At 41.9% G+C, this 20,349-nt stretch overlaps 1 protein-coding gene across 1 annotated transcript; it reads right to left on the bottom strand.

The window, feature by feature from the left end:
• Positions 1 to 322: 322 nt before the first annotated feature.
• clint1a (clathrin interactor 1a) lies at positions 323 to 18,511 on the bottom strand. The gene is made up of 12 exons (XM_079671517.1): positions 18,292 to 18,511; positions 14,762 to 14,866; positions 13,328 to 13,424; positions 12,893 to 13,001; positions 9,939 to 10,106; positions 9,641 to 9,824; positions 6,610 to 6,826; positions 6,361 to 6,448; positions 5,754 to 5,831; positions 4,988 to 5,274; positions 3,622 to 3,808; positions 323 to 2,398 (listed from the first exon to the last, which is right to left on the bottom strand). The coding sequence occupies exons 1-12, from the start codon at positions 18,330 to 18,332 to the stop codon at positions 2,115 to 2,117; spliced, it is 1,845 nt and encodes a 614-aa protein (XP_079527643.1). The 5' UTR covers positions 18,333 to 18,511; the 3' UTR covers positions 323 to 2,114.
• Positions 18,512 to 20,349: the final 1,838 nt, after the last annotated feature.

Raw genomic sequence — 20,349 nt, 5'->3', positions numbered from 1 at the left:
TGAATCTGCAAATGAGCACAAGACCCCTTTAAGTATTAGAAGTATTTTTTGTTATAACCTATGGATTTTGTATCCAGCATACTTACATTTCCGCAGATTTGCGTGTATTGTACGCCTTTTTGTTCTTCTTTGCCCTATTAATTTGTAAATGTGTATATTTATCAAAGACTTTCCGTGATTACCTCAGTCAATGAGGTTAACAAACTGGCATGAACTAAATGTAATTTCAAAGTGAAGCGCAGTGATTTCACATCTGCTGCTTGAAGCTCTTTTGAATGAGGCTAATGACACAGCACACCAAATAACACACGCCATTAACACATTTCAATCAACTGTTTAATGTTGTAGATAAAGAATCGATGTGTAAATCAAAATGGGAATAATGCAAAAATTCATTTTCTCAAAGGATTTTCTTTTCTTACATTTGCATATGCTAGTGTTTCAGTAACAATCCCATTTTAGAGCAGATCAAAAAAAACAATTTGAAGTAGAAAATAAAAAAAAATGAATAAAACAACAGCTACTTATATTTTAGAAAAAACAGCAAACAGATTTTGGTCATTTTTTGATGTTTCAGAGTCCGACGCAAGGCTACTAAGTGTTAGTGTGCTCTGCCTCTGAGCCCTTGAGACAGGAGGAAAGCCTCGATGCTCTCGGGGCCGCACATCCACCGCCTTCACCTCTGCTCAGTGAATTATTTATCCAACCGTCGACATGCCCAAAATGTCAGGCAGCCAAGATTTACTTATCACTCATTACAAGGGTCAGGAGGCAACCACCGGCAGGCACTTGAACCGATGAAGAGCACTGTTTTGTACGTCTAACCTAGCAGTTAATTATGCGTTAACAGTCATGGAACCGGCATATCAAACTTGGTGCAAAGTGCGTCCTAAAAAGTGCGTCCTCTCACTATCTTCTTGGTTTTCATGATGACGGTTATGATGTTTTTAATGAGTAACGTTATAAATGACGGAAGGTGAGAGGGCAGCATTTACAGAAATGCACTGTTGGACATTTACAATGACATCTTTATAACAGTCTCAACACTCAAAGTTCAGTTTTTTTGCGCTCTGAAGGTATTATCTGACCTGAATAAACCATGAAAGTGTGCATGGGACAAAGAAAAATAATGATAGGATTGCATCTGATATCTGTACAGACAGTACTCTCGGCTTTAGGCGCTCTGTGCAGTCGCAGCGTTTCTTTTAGAGAGTTTAACTGAAGAGAAAAGGCAAAGGGTCTCTCAGGCACTGTGCTGTAATGAACCCTCGACCCCTGTACGAGGCCCTACTGATTATCTCATTTGGATGCAAACTGATTATATTCTTCATAAGTAAAATATATATATTTATATAGCAATAAGAAAGGCCACAAATGATGGTCTGATAACTCCTTAAATGAATCAATGTTCACTCCAAACACTCATTCATTAGCTGTAGCACGTCTGGAGTGTGTGGTATGTACATAGAGAAGGTGTCGCTGTGCTCCGGGTCTTGGTTCGCATCAGATTTGGTCTGTATGATACAACTCTCACACCCTCACTGCCTCTCATATATTGGAACTTCATAACTTATTTGCAAGGGCTCCAGATTTCTATTTACAGGTCAAAAGGAAGAGCAATGGAAAAAGAAGGAAAGAGGTAACTTGACATTCTTAAATGTACATTAGAAAAGTTAAAATAGCCGATCATGTTATTCAAACTTGAATCAGTAAAATGACTGAGAAAGCATCTCAAAATAATTACGCAGCTACTGATATTTCTTTGCTATTATGGTGATTTAACTTGATTGAGGTTATAAAGCAGACCCCCCCCCCCCCCCCAAACATTCTCTTGGCGGCACACTCTTCCTTTTCATAACCCACGAGGCCCCCCGTCACCCAGGACCAGGCGGCTCATTGGTTCAAACACAAATTATTTTAGATCCACTACACAGCATTCCTTAAAAAACTAAAAAAAAAGGCGATTGCAGGGTGTTTGTATTGTGATAGTTGACATTATTCAAGTACTCTTTGTTTGCAGCTCGTGACAATCCTTCACCAATGGACGGAGAGAGAAAGAGAGAGAGAGAGAGATCAACACCACTCCACCAGATAATCTTTGCTCTCTGGCTCTATTACTTTCCAAAGTTGCCAAAGTCAGCGAAGGCATCGTGTTTGGGCTGTTGGACCATCGCAGGGTTCATCCCCATCCCCATCCCCATGGCCATCCCCCCCTGTGGCATCCCCATGTTCATGCCCATCCCCATCATGCCCTGGTTGGGAGACATCCCCATGCCCATCCCCATTCCCATGCCAGCACCGGGGTGCATCATGGGACTGACAGGCGATTTGACTGCAGCAGGTCCAAGGTTCATGGCGGCAAACCCCTGGGGGAGCATGCTGCTGGGTACTGGGGTGCCTGGAAATGACAGAACAAAGGCAATTTATACAAGATTTTAAAATCTCATACATGAGGAGATTTATAGGACAGTCTGGCTGCTATGGTTGGGATAGTCAGATCATTTCATAGTTGGGAGATATTTAGATATTTATTGCTCGAGTTGAGTTTTAAGTATAGCAATTTAATATGATTTATGTTATATCTTTTACCACTAGACCGTGGGAGAAAGTGCACCGAGAAACATTCATCCGTTTGTCGTCATCTCCAATCTACTTAATTATATAAATAGTTATCACCGCAACAAACCGTATTTAATTTTGTCTTAATGTACATTACTTAATTTCATATTCTGTTCACATCATATTCTATACATGTCACATTGTTTTTTTTCTTTACTATTTCACTTTTTTTTTTTACCATGTCCTTATTTCAAATACATATATATGATTTTTAGGAATTCAAATGATTTCTATCAACCCAAATATATAATGTAAAAGTTTAAATGAAGTAATAAGTATAAAAGTTATGTTTTATATTTTTTGTGAAATCCATAAATGTATGTTGTATACCATTCTAAACCTCATTTAGATAATCGGACATTGTTCTGCTAAGTCTGTTGCTAGCTTTCCCCATCAGCTTGTACTGGGCCGAGTGAATGCATTCAACCTGAATGTCATTAAGAAGGAAGGTACACTACCATTTGAGGAGAGACTGATTTGTTTTTTTATGTTAACAACCGCAGTGGAGCACTATGGACACTCATGTTGGACTCATAACCTCAGTCATTGACTTAGTTGCAGCTTTAGCATGTGTAGCTCTGCCTTTTCAGACAATGTGTGAACCCCAACATGTTTGGCTGTGTCAGGTCACCTTCCAACATGGCAGATTTGTCTTTATATCAAAAAATATTACTTTTAAAATTAACCCTAAATTAGAATCAGGAATTAAGTTTACATGAACTATTCTATATTTATTTAGCTGGTACTGCTGACTCAGTGTTTACTAAAGCCTTAGAATGAGTTCAGAATAAGCAGAGAAAGATTGAGTGGCCAGTAGAAATGCTCAATGAGCTGCCACAGTGATGCGCAAAGAGCCGGGTGTAGTGGATTTTGGGGCAAATATTAAGACATTTTTAAATTGATTAAAAACCTTTATGTAAAAACTTGCAATAGCAAAGTTTATACATTTTCCCAGATTGGCTACAGTGTCACCATTCATACTAGATCTCCCATTGGTCTCACCGTGTTGGAGGGTGTTGAGGGTGGGCTGGCTTTGCTTGGGGGGCTGCACGCCCGGCCCCAAAAAGTCCAGGCTGATGTTAATGGAGGAGTCCGACCAGGTGGCAGGGAGGGCTGCTTTGGCTCCTTGAGAGGCCCCCCCCTGCTGCATTGGCTGCATAGACTGCGGTTGAAGAGGACCTCCCATGTTCTGTAGGGGCAGCAAAGACCCACACAAGCAGAGTTACAATGTCAGAGAAAGAGCTAATCCGAGCTGAAATCACAGAAGAATACTGCGATAAGACACATCAGAGCTCCAACTCTGAAATACTTTATGAAAAGCTAAAGTTCCTTCTCTTAATTCAGGGCCTTTAAGCCCCCACTTAACCTCCATACTGTCAGGGAGATGAGCTGCTGTCTGTGTCTGAGCTCATTAAAACACAGAGTGGTGGGCGCGTGCTCAGTGAAACAAAGACAACGGTTCTTTTTTAGGTCAACAACCTTTTAACATGGAACACAGTCGACATCCACATGCTTTGGTTGGGTTTTTAATGTTTTTGTAACTCAAACCTGATTCTTCTCATTCTGTGTGTCAGGAACAGGAGGAGTGGGTGGTTAGTGGGCGGTCTCTGGGGGAGAGGAGCATCTGGTGAGGCTGCATGCTAACCCTCCACCATCATGCTTGTCCTCCATCTCTCAATCACACAAGGTATGTCTTTATCACACAGGCACACCGACTCATTATGTCAACAGGGAAACTGAATGCTGGGAGTAAATGTGTGAAATGTTCTCAACATTTGTACTGGAACACTACTTAAAGTGAACTTCTTCTCCCCTTGTTTGAATTTCATTTATTTCCCGCTTCAAACTGAAGCATAAAATGGTTTAAAGGTTATTTGTGTGAACATGCAAATGCCAGAATATTACTCATTTTGCTATGCCAAGGCCAAATCAACAAGCCTGGGGTTGGAACATTCCAAACTCAACAAAAAACACCACAGCTCTCAAAAACGGTGATTTTTAAAACTGAAAAATATAATTCTAGTTTGGCTTTAGCTCGCTGGCTCAAATGTATGATGAAAATGTTTGATCTAGTACCAGAGTCATTCCGTTTATTACATCGATATCAAAAATAAAGACTGATTTTATTACAACGATATGCTTTTTCAAATACCGTCTTTATTTGATGTATTTACAAAAACATCAAATGTATCAGTCTAGCTTGGGATTGATGAAATCTGAAGTCATAAACTGCATTGTTATTTTCCTGAGGATGTTTTGTTTCCACCTGTATAATTTAGGCCCCCCATCATGAGTCTTGTAATGATATGTATAATAATACATTATTTAAAGAAGGATGCGTGGATTGTATGAGTGCGATCATGCATACCTGGGGCATAGACAGGGGCATCGCCGTGGCGGTCATGCTCTGCGAGGAGCTCATGCTGAAGTTGAGGCTCTGGGAGGAACTGAGGGAGTGGGTGGGCCCCATCAGGTCGAACAGGTCTGCTGAGGCAGGGCCTGAGCCTGCAGCCGGGGCGGCTGCAGGAGCTGTCATGGCTGCAAAAAGGTCATTTCCGCTGGTGTCGGCAGTTTGAGCAGACGCTGGCATCTGACCTCCGGGGAAGGCGTTCCACTCTCCAAATTCTCCATTGCTGCTAGAGGAAGGTGCTGCAGCTAAAAGAAAGAGGACACATATAAGAGGGTTGGGTAAATGTGTATGTTTGCTATCCAAACAGTGATGTTGTGAGCTTTGTAAATAACTGCAATATGCTGCCAACGCAAGCTATTTAAACCCGTCATAGCAACTAAGAACAACAGCTGAGTGTTCAGTGAGTGTGGCTGTATTCAGGGCATCCTCAGTGACCACTGGTGCCACATTTTACATTTTCATTGAACTGGCTCTGCTTGTTGTCTCCATCCCTCCTCCCGATCTCTCTCAGCTCCCTCCACCCCCTCCTCTGTCCCCGTCTCCTTGTCATCCATAACAGGAGTTGATGTGTGTCTGTTCTTGTTATGCAGAGCAGGTAGCAGGCTCCATATGGCCAGGGCTTCCTCACAGCATCTCTCTGAATATTCTAGCAGTATGGCTGCGACAGCACAGCAAACACATGCGCACACTAACAAACAAAAAAAAATAAAGTCTTGAAACCCACCAGATACTGAGGGGAAGCCGACGGAGGCAGCCGGTGCAGAGAAGTCAGCGAATCCACTCATCAGGTCTGCGTTGAGAACTAGACATAAACACATCAATTTTAAACAAGAGAGCTCCAGGTGTCATTCCACCATAGTTAGCATTCCTTCAGTGTCAGAAGTGTAGGAGGGAGGGGAGGGGTGGGGGCCGCAGTGGATAGGTGGAGAGGAGCAAACATCTGTTCAGCGCTCCCGCCCTCTCCATTCACCGGGGACTGCTCCAAAAACATCTGGTGCACTTAGCTCCTATACACCCACTCCCTCCCACTGCTGTCCCCAAAATCTGATGCTAGCCTCAGCAGTTGGGCCCGTCACTGCAGTGGACCTTCCCTCTGAACAGCAACACTGAGCAAGAAGGTCACTCCTGGATTTGATGGTGTCTAGCTTCTTTGCAAAAATACATGTAAATAAAACATATTTGAAGATGATAGCAGGCGATTTTTTCCCTTTCTAGCCGTTACTAAGGTGCTAAACTATGCTGAACAGGTCTGGGATCAGTTGCTTCTCTGTGGTTTCGGCATAGCAACAAGAAGATTCAACTAAATGTTAACTGAAGAAATGAAAGAATACCTGTGGGAGCAGGCTGGCCTGGTGTTGTGTCCACCATGAAGAGGTCAGCTAGGTTGCTGCTGGCGGGCTGGGGGGCTGCTGGCTGGGCCTAGATTGAAGAATAATATAAAACAATTATAGAACATATATATAATACATTTAAGAAATGCATCTGTTGTGCCCTGTATAAACACTTCAGGAACACTCCATGGATGATTATACACATATCGATAAAGTTTGACCTTATATGCTCACATGTGCTATTGTTACCTGTTTGGGGGTGGTGTCTGGGCTCTTGTCTCCTACATAGTGGGCTGCGGCCCCCAGGTCTACTTTCTTAGACGGGACCCCTCTCTTCCTTGTTGCTGTTGTCTCTGTTGCTTGGACTATGTGAACACTCTTGGTGGTTACGGTCTCCTCTTCATCTTTGAACTCTTTTCCCGACTGGCCGTTTTGAGACGAGCGGCCCCGTTCCTCCTCGTTGTCGCTAAAAAAGACATTTGAATGTTTCGGGGTTAGGGTGGGGGTTCTTCTCTCTTTTGTTCAAGGTCTGATCAGTTCTTTAAAAAAAATGTATCTGCAGGTGTACAGTGGGGCAAAAAAGTATTTAGTCAGCCACCAATTGTGCAAGTTCTCCCACTTAAAAAGATGAGAGGTCTGTAATTTTCATCCTAGGTATACCTCAACTATGAGAGAAAGAATGGGGGGAAAGAATCCAGGAAATCACATTGTAGGATTTTTAAAGAATTAATTTGCAAATTATGGTGGAAAATAAGTATTTGGTCAATAACAAACAAACAAGATTTCTGGCTCTCACAGACCTGTAACTTCTTCTTTAAGAGCCTCCTCTGTCCTCCACTTGTTAACTGTATTAATGGCACCTGTTTGAACTCGTTATCAGTATAAAAGACACCTGTCCACAACCTCAAACAGTCACACTCCAAACTCCACTATGGCCAAGACCAAAGAGCTGTCAAAGGACAGCAGAAACAAAATTGTAGACCTGCACCAGGCTGGGAAGACTGAATCTGCAATAGGTAAGCAGCTTGGTGTGAAGAAATCAACTGTGGGAGCAATTATTAGAAAATGGAAGACATACAAGACCACTGATAATCTCCCTCGATCTGGGGCTCCACGCAAGATCTCACCCCGTGGGGTCAAAAATGATCACAAGAACAGTGAGCAAAAATCCCAGAACCACACAAGGGGACCTAGTCAATGACCTGCAGAGAGCTGGGACCAAAGTAACAAAGGCTACCATCAGTAACATACTACGCCGCCAGGGATTCAAATCCTGCAGTGCCAGATGTGTCCCCATGCTTAAGCCAGTACATGTCCAGGCCCGTCTGAAGTTTGCTAGAGAGCATTTAGATCAGGGGTGGGGAACCTCCGGCCCCCGGGCCGTATACGGCCCGCGAGACCATTTGCTACGCCCCTCGAGGTCATTTATAAACACACGCAAAAAAGAAAAAAATTAAAGAAATCTAGACCGCAAAAAAATTAAACAGGCGAGTGCCTGTTTTTCCTGGCCAAGGTCAGGGTCCTTGAACACAACACAAGCCTAACGTGTCATCACGTGGTATATGTCTCGTCTGACAGGGGAGCATGGCAGGAGAGCACCAGAACATCACTTCGGCACTTCCAAAAATTGCAGTACCCATAAGGAGCCGTACACATGCCGCAGTTTCTGCGTGGCTGTGTCTTTAGTTGTAAACCCAGTGGGCGATCTGTTCATCTGTCATACTGATCATACAGTCAATAACTTTGTTGTTATTAGCATCTGGTTAGCTAGCTATGCTAACGAATATAAGAAGCTTTTTCTCCAACCATCTTTATATGATCATTATAGTTCTAAAAAACAAGAGAATAAAGTAAACGGGTATAAAATACTATATGACAGTAAATAAAAGTTGTTATTAATAAACAAGAATACAGTTTGAAAGGGGAGTGATTTGTAAAATATCCATAAAGAAAAATACATCTGCTTCCAGTTCTGTTTCATATGGGTGTTGAGAGATGTATCCATAGATCTCCTAATGTTGCTCTCAAAGTACACCAGATTTATTGCTTTTAACTTCAACATTTAAAAAAAAAATCTTCCCGGGGAGGTGAGGACCCCCAGGTTAGGTCCCCCCCCCCACTCTTAAATCAGGTCAACATGGATAGGAAACGAAATACATTTGCACATATCTTGTGTCCAATATACTTTCTGTTTTGGTGGTCAGGCCACAACCGTGCACGTGAATGCATGCACGAGTCATGGTAAAATATCTGGATTAAGAGTTTGCTTTTTCTTTGCACGGCATGAAAGAAAGGCCAAATTAATGGGATGTGATTTTAGTATTTTTAAGCAGAGGTCAATAATTTGTACAGCCCTCGGAGGATGTTTAAAAATTTGAAATGGCCCTTGAGAGGAAAAACGTTCCCCACCCCTGATTTAGATGATCCAGAAGAGGATTGAGAGAATGTCATATGGTCAGATGAAACCAAAATAGAACTTTTTGGTAAAAACTCAACTAGACGAGTTTGGAGGAGAAAGAATGCTGAGTTGCATCCAAAGAACACCATACCTACTGTGAAACATGGGGGTGGAAACATCATGCTTTGGGGCTGTTTTTCTGCAAAGGGACCAGGACGACTGATCCGTGTAAAGGAAAGAATGAATGGGGCCATGTATCGTGATCTTTTGAGTGACAACCTCCTTCCATCAGCAAGGGCATTGAAGATGAAACGTGGCTGGGTCTTTCAGCATGACAATGATCCCAAACACACCGCCCGGGCAACGAAGGAGTGGCTTCGTAAGAAGCATTTCAAGGTCCTGGAGTGGCCTAGCCAGTCTCCAGATCTCAACCCCATAGAAAATCTTTGAAGGGAGTTGAAAGTCTGTGTTGCCCAGCGACAGCCCCAAAACATCACTGCTCTAGAGGAGATCTGCATGGAGGAATGGGCCAAAATACCAGCAACAGTGTGTGAAAACCTTGTGAAGACTTACAGAAAACGTTTGACCTCTGTCATTGCCAACAAAGGGTATATAACAAAGTATTGAGATGAACTTTTGTTATTGACCAAATACTTATTTTTCACCATCATTTGCAAATAAATTCTTTAAAAATCAGACAATGTGATTTTCTGGATTTTTTTTTTCTCATTCTGTCTCTCATAGTTGAGGTATACCTGGGATGAAAATTACAGGCCTCTCATCTTTTTAAGTGGGAGAACTTGCACAATTGGTGGCTGACTAAATACTTTTTTGCCCCACTGTATGGTGCAAAGGGCAAATGATAACTAGTCTGTCTCTAACCTGAATCCATCTGGTGAGTCATCCATCTCCTTCTTCCTAAATCTGCTAATGGTATCGTCAATGGTGCTGCCGATTTTGTCGCTGATCTCCCCCAATTTCTCGCTGAAGGGGAACTGCCCTTTATTCCTCTCCCAGTCGTCGTCCCACTTCCCCCGGCTGTCGCTGGAGTCGTACTTGTCCCCCGCTGGAGAGATGGAATTATAGTAGGTGGAAAAGGAGATCAAATAAGGACATGAATAGAATAAAATCCCAAATATTATTTTACATTACAGTTGATATAACTCAATGAAGGACTTACTGTTGTAGCTTCGGTATCCCATACTGTCTGAGGAAACCCCGATGTATTTGTCTTTGTTCTTCTTCGATTTTTTCCGTTCTTCCCTAAGCCTCTCATCATCCTGGACAAAATCTATTACCTCCTTCACCTTCTGACGCACATTCACACCCTGATCCTTCCCATTCTCGTCTATAAACACAGAGGTGGAAACACAGACAATATAATGAATGGATTAGCAACTTTCTGTGTTACCTTTACCATCAAAACACTGAAATAAATCTAACAATCTCTGTATGAGGAAAGTTCATTTTCTTGTTTTGTAAACTTCCCCTCAAATAAACACACGGCTGGGAAGAGCGAAAGCAGCTTTAGGGAAGTGTGTGTGTTTGTGTGGCTTAAGGGTTTGTGGAGTAAGCGGTGCTTAGGGCCCCTGTCCATTCAATACAGCTCACACTGAAGCTATTGTTAATAAACACTGAACACTAAAATGCTGAGATGTAAAGAGTAAAGAGTAGTGGTGCACGATAATTATCGGCCCGATAATTATCGGTTATCCGATATTAGGAATTATGACGTCATCCCGATAAACCCGATAAAAGTATTAATAGCCCCGATAATATACAATATATTTTTTGGGTAAAATAAATTAAAGAAATACTAAGGTGTGGGTGGATTGGGATCAGGGGCGCTTGATTTTAACTCGGCTCCTCCCGTTTTGCCAGTACTGTGGTATTAGTGGTTTAGGAAGAGGGGAGTTTTTCACAAATCCAGCGCTCCCTAACTCATGCCTGGCTGTGACGTAAATGGTGTGAGGCCGTGAAGCCAGGACAGTAAACAAACATGTCGTCGGTAGTATGGGACTATTTCAAAGTTTCAGAGTTAGATAGTTCGCTTGCTATTTGTATTAACAAATGCAATGCAGAAGTTCCACGAGGAGGGAAGAAGGCAACGAGCTATAATACTTCCAACCTGATTAGTCACCTGAAACATCGCCATTGCTACGATGGTGTGTTAAAAGCGTACGAAGACGCCTGCGCTGCTAAACTAGCGGCGAATCCAAAGCCAGCTGCAAAGGCACCGGGGCTTTTTATTTGGGAAAATAAATATGGTCACTTTTAAGAGTCAAAACTGTTCTTGGCTTTGTTTTGTTCATAGTATTAATGCTCATGTCGTTTGCTCACTACTAGTCTTTTTTTTACCACCAGGTATGCAAAAACTACAGGTACATTTAAAGAGCAACTTCCAGGTTAAAGACACCTGTGAATAAATGTGTAGGAAAATGATGAATACACTAGATTTTCAAAAACATATACAGAAATATACACTACAGTGACATCTGGCGTCGTTTTTGTAAGAAATGTTCACTTCCGCATAAAAAAGCCTCGGCACGTGACCTCCCGCGTGTGACGTAACACGGGGGACACAAGGAGGAGAGCGGCCGGTGTAACGTATTAATAAACATGGATCCCAATGCTAGTTTCGACACAGAAGACACAGAAGAAGTTGAACATGAATATTCGAATGGATATGACGGACCACAACCTTATAATTATGAGCCTGCTAGGCGTCCAAGAGACCAGGAGCAGCCAAGGATTAGAAGAAATAACGGCCATCGGAGAGAAATTGAGCTGTGGTGTGAGGAGAACCAGTGGAGAACTGGGCAGCTATCTTGGTGAGTGACCGGCGTTAGCTACAGAATGTTAGCTAACGTCACATCACAACATTGTAAAGTTAGCTATCATACATCAGGCTATAACTAAAGTAGCATTGATAATATAGTAACGTTACTGGCAGGACTGTTGATACTGATCCATAACAGAAACTAATGCGCAAGTATCAGCCTTATCTCGCGTTACCTAATGCAACTCCACACTACGGTGCTATGTACCGGAGGAGAGACGCGAGATACGGCTGATACTTGACGATCTGGCGGAGAAAGGTTGTGGAGCCTCCGTTGATATGTCGTTGTAAATGGCTTGATGGAAAGCAGGTGTGTAGTCGGGGAGGGTGCACAGCTGATTGCAGCAGGTGAGTGGAGGTTCAGTCGGGAGCCAGGAGTGACAGCCACCACGCCCACACAAACAAAACAGACAGGGGGAAACAAACAAACACAAAGGAGACGGCTGGAGCAGTACAGCCACCACAGCGTTACCTAATGCAACTCCACACACTATGTCTTACGGTGCCGTGTACCGGAGGGGAGAGAGAGAGAGCAGCGAAGGGGGGGGGGGAGAGAGAAGTAATACAGTTTCCTGATAAACCTGTGGAGAGTATGTGCTGCAGGGAGGTGGATGCACAACGCACCCAGGAATGAACGCTAGCTCCGGTCCTTTTTACTGTGTACTCGATGTCCTGACAGGCTGGTATTTGTGCAACCTGCACAAACACAATACTGCACCATGATTACAAATGGTGAAATACAATGTAAAACTACCGAAAAATACCAGCTCCTTAAAACACAACCGCTCTACTCAACGCAACTCTACTATACCCGCGGTCAGAGAGCGGAGATGTGTCCCCTGTGTGATGTAATATGACGTGTTTGACGTATGACCTTAAAAAAAAGCCGTTTTTAAGAGCAGAGCTCAAAATTGCTCCTTTCCCTCTGAATTCCTGCCCTTATGTCTCGTAAAACATATCAAATCCTGCATTCACTTTTTTAATTGTAATTTTCAAGCAAGTTTAAGCATAAATGTAGAAAAAATAAAAACCTGCAAGATGCTCTTTAATATATATATATATAATATATTATTATCGGGTATCGGTATCGGTCTTGAGAAGCAGGAAGTTATCGGTATCGGTTTCAAAAAAACAATATCTTGCATCCCTAGTAAAGAGTTTCTCGACTAATCAAAGCCAAATGTGTGTTTTTTTGTTCAGCAAGTTCTTAGGTAATGCTTCTCCAACGTGTAAAGAAAACAAAGGTTTAAAGAAGAGAAAAGACACAGCGGGAAAAGACCAGAATGTTACCTTACCTACAAAGTGGTAGCTTTCTAATGACCTCAGGTCGTACAGATGTTCTCTGGTACTGGTAACAACCCTCTCGGATCCATTTCTGATTAGATGGGCCAGCAGTAGCATCGACTGAGAAACAGACACAAAAAGTGTTAACGGTTATGAGTATGCTTTTATTCATCACATCAGTTTCCCCCCTCATGTCAGAGCCTGTTAACAATATGAGACATCCAACTGGTTCTTTTTAAGGCACAGTGTTTGTGTTGTAAACTATTACAAATATGTTATTGTTATCTGTACATACAAGTACAAAACAATTCACATAAATGTTAACAGAAGGCTCATTTTAAAAAGAGTTCAATCGGGTCTGGTCCGAAGTATCTCATTTTGGTGCTTTAAGGCCTTCAAAGCTTTGTGTGATATAAGGCATGTGTCGCAACAGTATTCAGGCAGACCTTGTAGACTCTCCGCCAGTTCTTCTTGTTATCCCTCAGCATGCGGGCCCACAGCATGTTCATCACCTCTGGGAACTGCTCATACATGAACGTGGCTCTAGATAAACAAAGATTCACAGAAGAGGAAAACATTTATAATTGCACCTGCATACAACCAGACAACAGCAGTGTACTTTTAGAGAAGGTTATAGTTGTGTTGTCATTTTCTACTTTAATGTCTAAACTAATGTAGTTAACTGACATGACAAGGGGGGAAATTAGTCTGCAAAAACTGAATGGGGACTTTTTCCAGAGAAGTAAAGAAACTCTCCGTGTTTTTTTGTTTGTTCACGTTTTAGTGTGCAACCAAAATTGCAAAGATATTGTTAGTATTTAGTTTTACACTGTCTGTAGTCAACTAAATCACTAGCATGTATTCGTCAAGAACAGAACATTTGACAGGTTTCGTCAGCTTTAAAAGGTCCCATGTCATGGCCATTTCTACTGATCATAATTCTATTGTTGAGGTCTACTAGAATAGATTTCTATTGTGCAATTTTCCAAACTCACATTGGTTTCTCATACAGCATCTCTGTATAGTATGTGTATTCACTCTCTTTCCTAAACGGCTTGTTGGAGCTCCTGCCCCCCCTCCCTCCCTGTGAGCCTAGTGGCCGTCTGCGAGACAGCGAAACCCAGCCCCAAACACACACACACACACACACACACACCCGCTTACTGGCTGGGAGTTTGTGTGTGTGCCAAGGCTGAGTTCCACGGTGTCTCGCCGACCCCACACCAGTGAGCCATCTCACAGTATCCCGCTCCTTGCAGCAGCGAGCCTCGCAACGTCCTGCCGAGTGTGTGTGAGGAAGTCCGCGGATTGGTCCAAATGTAACGGCTCCGTTACGTCACTATACCCGAAATACGTCACTATACCCAAGAAGTAAACAATGGAAAAAGAGAAATCCCCAACGAGGCGTTCTGGGGCAGCATAGACAGGTATTTTCTGTGTTAGAGTTTTACTCGCTACAGGGTGTACTTTGAGGGTTTGTGACTCTGCAGCCCGTTTACATGCAGGAAAAGCTACATAACTCACAAGGGGACGGGTAATAACCAGAAAAGCATGACATGGGCCCTTTAATGAATGCTATACATGTCGCAGCAGCTGTAGGGCCTGTGTTCATTACAGCAGAGAGTGGAACAGCAGTTTCTTTCTGGAAGAAAATACTACCCTGGAAACAGGGGGTTTGGTGGGCAGGGCTAAAAAAAAAAAAATTAAGCTCAAAATAGGTTCCTAAAGTCAAAATGGAGGTGAATTTCCTGAAAGATGTTCCTGCAAAAGTTCACTCGATAGAAAAAGGGCTTTAAGATAATCTTTCTACATTTTGATTTTATGAACAGATAACCTTGGTGCTTTTCAGCGAGTGGTTCAACGCTACATGTTGTCCTTACTTGGAGATTTCACTCATCATCTGTCCTGAGGGTCCCCAGGAGTCGTCGTTGGTGGCCTCTCTGACTTTGGACTCCACCTCCGAGTAGTTCATCACCACATTGGTTCTATACAGTAGGAACAAAAAGACAATTCATTCATCATGCCTGTATGAAGTATTATACATGGCATTTATCATTTTTAGTTCAAAATATATGGCCTCCATGGAAAAACCCACAACATGGATGATAATAGATGACAGCTCTTATTTCAGCCACGCCCATGCACATGTCCTTTCAGGGGCTAAAAGAAATGGGACAATAGGGAGTGACTGTGGGTGTGCTCGGAAAATAGGGGAATAAACAACCAAATGCAAATCTGTGTCCAATATAAACACACAAATGAGACCTCAGATGGCACTGTGTCAAACAGTATGGTGCTCTCTGTGGGTGAGCTCTTGTTGCATTTTAAGAAAAAATAAAAGGGAACAAACCGACACTTTCTAACAACCTCAGGGACACAGAGGGCAGGTTTTCCAGATCATGGGTTTGGTAGTCTGTTAACGTATTTAGAATCATTATAAAAAACTAAGGCAAATTTATAATCTGCCTTTTTATATTCAGTCAGACCCCATAAATGTAAGCTTCTGTTATAGGTCTACAAAGTATTGATAAACCAGAATTTTTGAAAGAAATAAAAAATAAATGTAATTTCTTATGTCCAGTCTGTAAAGGAGACAAGTCAGGTGTTAAGAACAAAGGATTTTCCAGGCAGAGAACATTCTAGAAATATAAAGGATATGTTTGAACACTGTTGTAGAAAATACTTTGAATCCCAATTGGAACGTGAATGATTTGTTAAAAGAGATTAGATACATTTTTCAAGGCAGATGGCCTTGGTGTATTTTGATTTTTAGTCTACTACCTCGAGTAGGAAAGGTTTCTTACAGGACTCGAGAGATATATAATTGTTAAAAGACCAGCATCTTATTCGAAAAGAAAAAGTGTCACAACTTTAGCCGAAACATAGTGAGGAGAGAAATGTGAACCCTGTGCCTCCTTAGTCTTCCCTCACTACTGCCACATCAGCAATAAAATGTACAGAGCCTGAAAAAGCAGCATTGGATTGATGGTTGGAGATACACCCTCTCTGTGGTTGAGGAGAAAGGCTGCATTACTACTGCAAGCTGCAGGGTTTGGTTGCCACTCTACATGACAACATGCTCTCTTTTGTTTAAATTAAGTCTATGTTTTTTCATTCAAGTTGGATCAGGGGTTACAGTAACTTTATGAGAGATTTGAGATCCTAGACAAACAAACAGGCCCTGTCAGGTATCACACTGAACACTATTGCCAATGCTCTTTAAGGACAATGCTGACTTCATCTCTGTTTGGGAAGGGTCAGGTTTTAGGTCTGATTTTATTTATTTTTGGAGTCTTTCTGATTAGTTTGCTACTACGTTACAACTTCATTTGGCCCGAGTCCCTCTGGCATTTATCGATGCTGCACACATAATTATGTTTGCATGAATTATGGCAAAAACCAAGAGGATATGGGGTAGTGATGCAACTTCTTATCTCTTCATAGTGGCGGCCTTGTTCTAGATACCAGCCGTTAAAACGGAAGTTGTGATACTCTCTCAGTCACACTATCGCCATTTCCTTTATAAAAAAATTAAAACCTGCTTTCAGTTACTCATTAACCCAATTGTATTATATACTTCATCTAACACATGCTACTTGCATTCATAGCAAGTTCTTTTTCAAACATGATAGAACCTTTGCTTGCATGTCATGCCTTAGCAAAGACCTCACCTTCATCATGCAACAGGAAATATAGCATTATGCCATGCTGTTAGTGTGGATGACTCACAGCTTGGTGACACTTAATACAAAGTCAATACAAAAGTGACACTTTTTGAATGTCACAAAACACAAACTATTGCGTCACCCTATTTACAAAGAAACCAGGAGGAAAACCACATGCATACTCCCATCCTTTAATCTTTGAAACTTGCACTTTTTTTTCTTAGTCTTGGTCTGGCCTTCTTTGTGTCTCTCATGAAAGCAACCCGTATTCCAGGAAAACACACTCCAGGGAGACAAGTGCAATCAGCAGGAATGCATTCTTGGAGGGACTTAAGAACACCCTATTGTGGGTGTCGGTAACATTAGTCATAAACCTTGCAAAGGGGCGACATATTGCATAATAACCTATACAGTGTAAGACAACAATTCAACGTTTGGTCAGCAGCTCAAAGCAGACCAGAGTCCAAAGCAGAACAAAAATACACTTTCCACAAGATGTTGCCTAAATTCAGTCCTGGGACAGGTAACTACTTCAAGGTGCTTGAACACTGCTGCTGGACATGCAGGGTAACTGCCATCAAACTATGAAAAACTCTTTAGAAATGCAGCTTCAATGACTCACAGTGTACACATGTTAAATGCTTTTCTCGCTTTCTTTCCATTTTGCATGCTGAACTCTATCTTAATTATTTTCAAACCCGAATGATAAGTAACTGGTTTGTATAGTTGAACTGAAATAATTAAATCCTTGAATTTAAGCTCGCAGCTGGACAGGTACCAACAAGTTGCAAAACTCTGCAGAATCACTGGTCACTGATTAATAAGTGCCCTTTGTGGTACCGGTGTTTATCTTGTTGTTCTTTGGTGTCGCAGATCGCAATATTATAACTCAGCCACCATTTGTAGACATAAAACAAACCAGTTTGATAAGATCGCTGTACATTGCATGTTGGATCGACGTGTTTATAGTTGCTGTGGAAAAAGGTGTCTTATATCTTAATGTACTATGAGATATTACGACATATGTACACATTGAAGACTGAGTTGATGTTTGACTAACTAGTCCAACCTGCCAAACAGTCTAGGGTTCAAAACAAGTAATAACTTGGTTATGAAGTAATCCAGCCTTGTGGTGTAACTTAAAGTTTTGAAACAGACTTAATTTTCTGTAAAACTACTACTGTAACGTTCTTGTAACTTAGCTACAAGTGTCATAACAATCATACCGGAGAGTAACCTTAACGCTTTACTACACCCAAGTGCGTGATTAAAAATATGTACAGACAGTGGTAAAGTAAGATAAGATTGTGTGAGTTAACGTTTAGTTCGATAAGCATTCCCCGTTTATTATGCAGTCCAGGAGCTGTCAAACTAGCTTAGCTGGCTAGCCCGTTCAGCTAGCTACATAGCAAGCAGCCTGGTAATTAGCTAGCTTGTCAGCTAAGCTAGTTAGCTTGCACTGTCGGAGAAAACGCACAAACAACAAGCATAAGTCATCTCACAGGAGTGCTAATGTTATCTTGGACCAAACAAAAACCCAGGCAAACTGAAGATGACTAAGAGAGCACTCTCATACTCGTGGGAAACCGTGTTTGTAAAAGTCAGCTAACTAACTGGCTAGTAGCAAACAGGCTAGCTAACTTGTTCAAGTGACGTCAGAGTTTTGGGTACGTGTCTCTTTCAAACAGGTGAACTAAAAGCACAAACAACGCGAACCAGGCGTTATGTAGCGAGGCGATACTTACGCTTTGTCAACCAACTCCCTAACCTTCCACATGTTCAGCATCTTGGCTCCGTGAAAATGGGCTTTCTGCCTCGACAAAACCCTTTACTCCACACGAACACCGTACCAAACCCTTGAACTCTCTAAAAGTAAACTCTTCTTCACCTCTCGTTCAAGACAGGAGGCGCAAACGCACCACCGGGCAGACAGGAAAGGTTACTACGGGAAATGCCCATGTAGCGTCACCAACTTGCGTGAAGCAGCATTGGAGTTGTAGTTTTCTAATTGCCACCATTGCTACTGTAAATACGCTGAACTTTAATGTGGATTAAAAAAATGCCTTGGCCATCTGCAACGTAAAACAACAGGGAACACCATTTGCCCGAGATGAAGTGAGATTAAACGGTTTTTACAATCCAATGAAAGATGTATGGGGTCTGGATTTTAAAGAAATTCGATATTTTAAAAATTTAAAAAGATACCCTGAGAGTCCAATATACATTATTGTTAGAATATAAATTATTTCAGCCCTTATTTTTGTTACTTTTTGCGTAGATCTCTTGATGCATAGGGTATTTATTGGTTTGTGTGACTGATAATATGATTTGTCTCATTGCCAGATATATTGGTAGCCTATCAGTCAATGTTTTAACGTTACGAGAAATTGCAGCACAGAAAACCCAAATATATCTTTGCTGGTGGTAGATTCAACATTTCATACATACTTAGTCAATCAAGACAGTCAATAGAGCATGGACATTTGTTTTTAAGTTTATCGGATAAAAAAAAATAGGCATCCTTTTCAAAAAGGTGTGGTATGTTTTGTATAGACTTCATTTAAATTACATGTTGTTGGGACAATATTATCCAGGAAAGACAACTTCTATATAAACCTTAATGTATTATTTGTTTCCATTCTGAACGGATATTCTTTGGCTTTCACTTCACACTGCTAAAACCTGTTTATTTTTTAATCCAAATGTGCCCCAGCTACCTCAAAAGTGCAGCCTACATCCTCATCAGCAGGTCACCACCCTGTGTGTTCTCCATCCCTCCTCATCTGGCATTCAGGCATGCTACAATGACCCAGTGATGCTGTGTGACGGGCCAGGCAGGGCACTGGCTGTTTGTGTCAATCCAGATCAATCACTCCCTCTTCTGGACGGACAACGTCATCAACGGGCAGAAAGGTCACAGGGTGTATTCAAGCCAGGCCTTATGTTGTGAGTAGGGGGGTCAGCAGAGCAAGCGAATACCCTTGACTGACTGAGCTTCATCTTGAATAGACGCAGTGGGCTTTTGAATAAGACATTTTTTTTATTTGATTGTTAGAAGAAGTAATTTCTTCCCCCTTGAAATATTTTTGTTGTACTCTCCTGCGACTGGGCGTATACAAAAAGCATTAAGACTGTTTGTCGTATTGATTGATATTCCAGTGGGCATGATAAGCCCTCAGTTGCCCCACATATGACAGGGTCCCTATTCTCTAATGATACTTGTAAATATGGCCCACCGCTTACACTTCTATAAGAGAGCAGGAAGAAACAACACAATAGCCAAAATTCAACCCATTTGAGGAAAAAACAACAAGAAACAGCACTTAACAGCCCAGAATGCACTGCACCCGAGGGAACCACCTCAATTACTGTTACACGTCCGAAGAGGAGAACTCCAGGAGAAGTGATTGCTGAGATGGAAATGGCCGTGTGTGTGTTTGTGCATGTGTGAGTGTGTTTTTGTGCGAGTGTGTGGGTTGAAGGATGGATAGAAAGGCACTCAGTAAAAAGATCTTTCAGAAACACTTTGCCTCAGTGACGTTGACATGAGCTGTTGATTGACATGCACTTCTCGACAGAAACCAGAGCTATCAACCTATCTGCCACGCATTAAGAATGGCACTGTCCTCGGGGAGGGGCCTAAGTGGTAAATGATGTTGCTCAAGACACTCTCTGTCCACAATGTGTGTGTATCTCTGAGTGTGTGAGTGCTGAGGATGGCAAAGTATTCAATCAAGCTTTGATTGAAAACCCTTGTGTCCTTTAAGATCAGAAATCTGTTTGCTGATGTATAGGGTGAATGT

This window comes from Notothenia rossii, assembly GCF_949606895.1.
Source record: "Notothenia rossii genome assembly, chromosome: 3".
Classification (NCBI taxonomy): domain Eukaryota; kingdom Metazoa; phylum Chordata; class Actinopteri; order Perciformes; family Nototheniidae; genus Notothenia; species Notothenia rossii.
The sequence above is the reverse complement of the archived record's forward strand: the minus strand, read 5'-3'. Positions and strand labels throughout refer to the sequence as shown.

Excerpts from the sequence above, each read along its gene's own strand:
- clint1a (XM_079671517.1), bottom strand. The coding sequence starts at position 18,332 with ATGCTGAACATGTGGAAGGTTAGGGAGTTGGTTGACAAAGC. Across the intron at positions 13,002-13,327 it reads ACTGGCGGAGAGTCTACAAG|TCGATGCTACTGCTGGCCCA; the intron begins GTCTGCCTGAAT and ends TCTGTTTCTCAG. Across the intron at positions 6,827-9,640 it reads GACTCACCAGATGGATTCAG|CGACAACGAGGAGGAACGGG; the intron begins GTTAGAGACAGA and ends TGTCTTTTTTAG.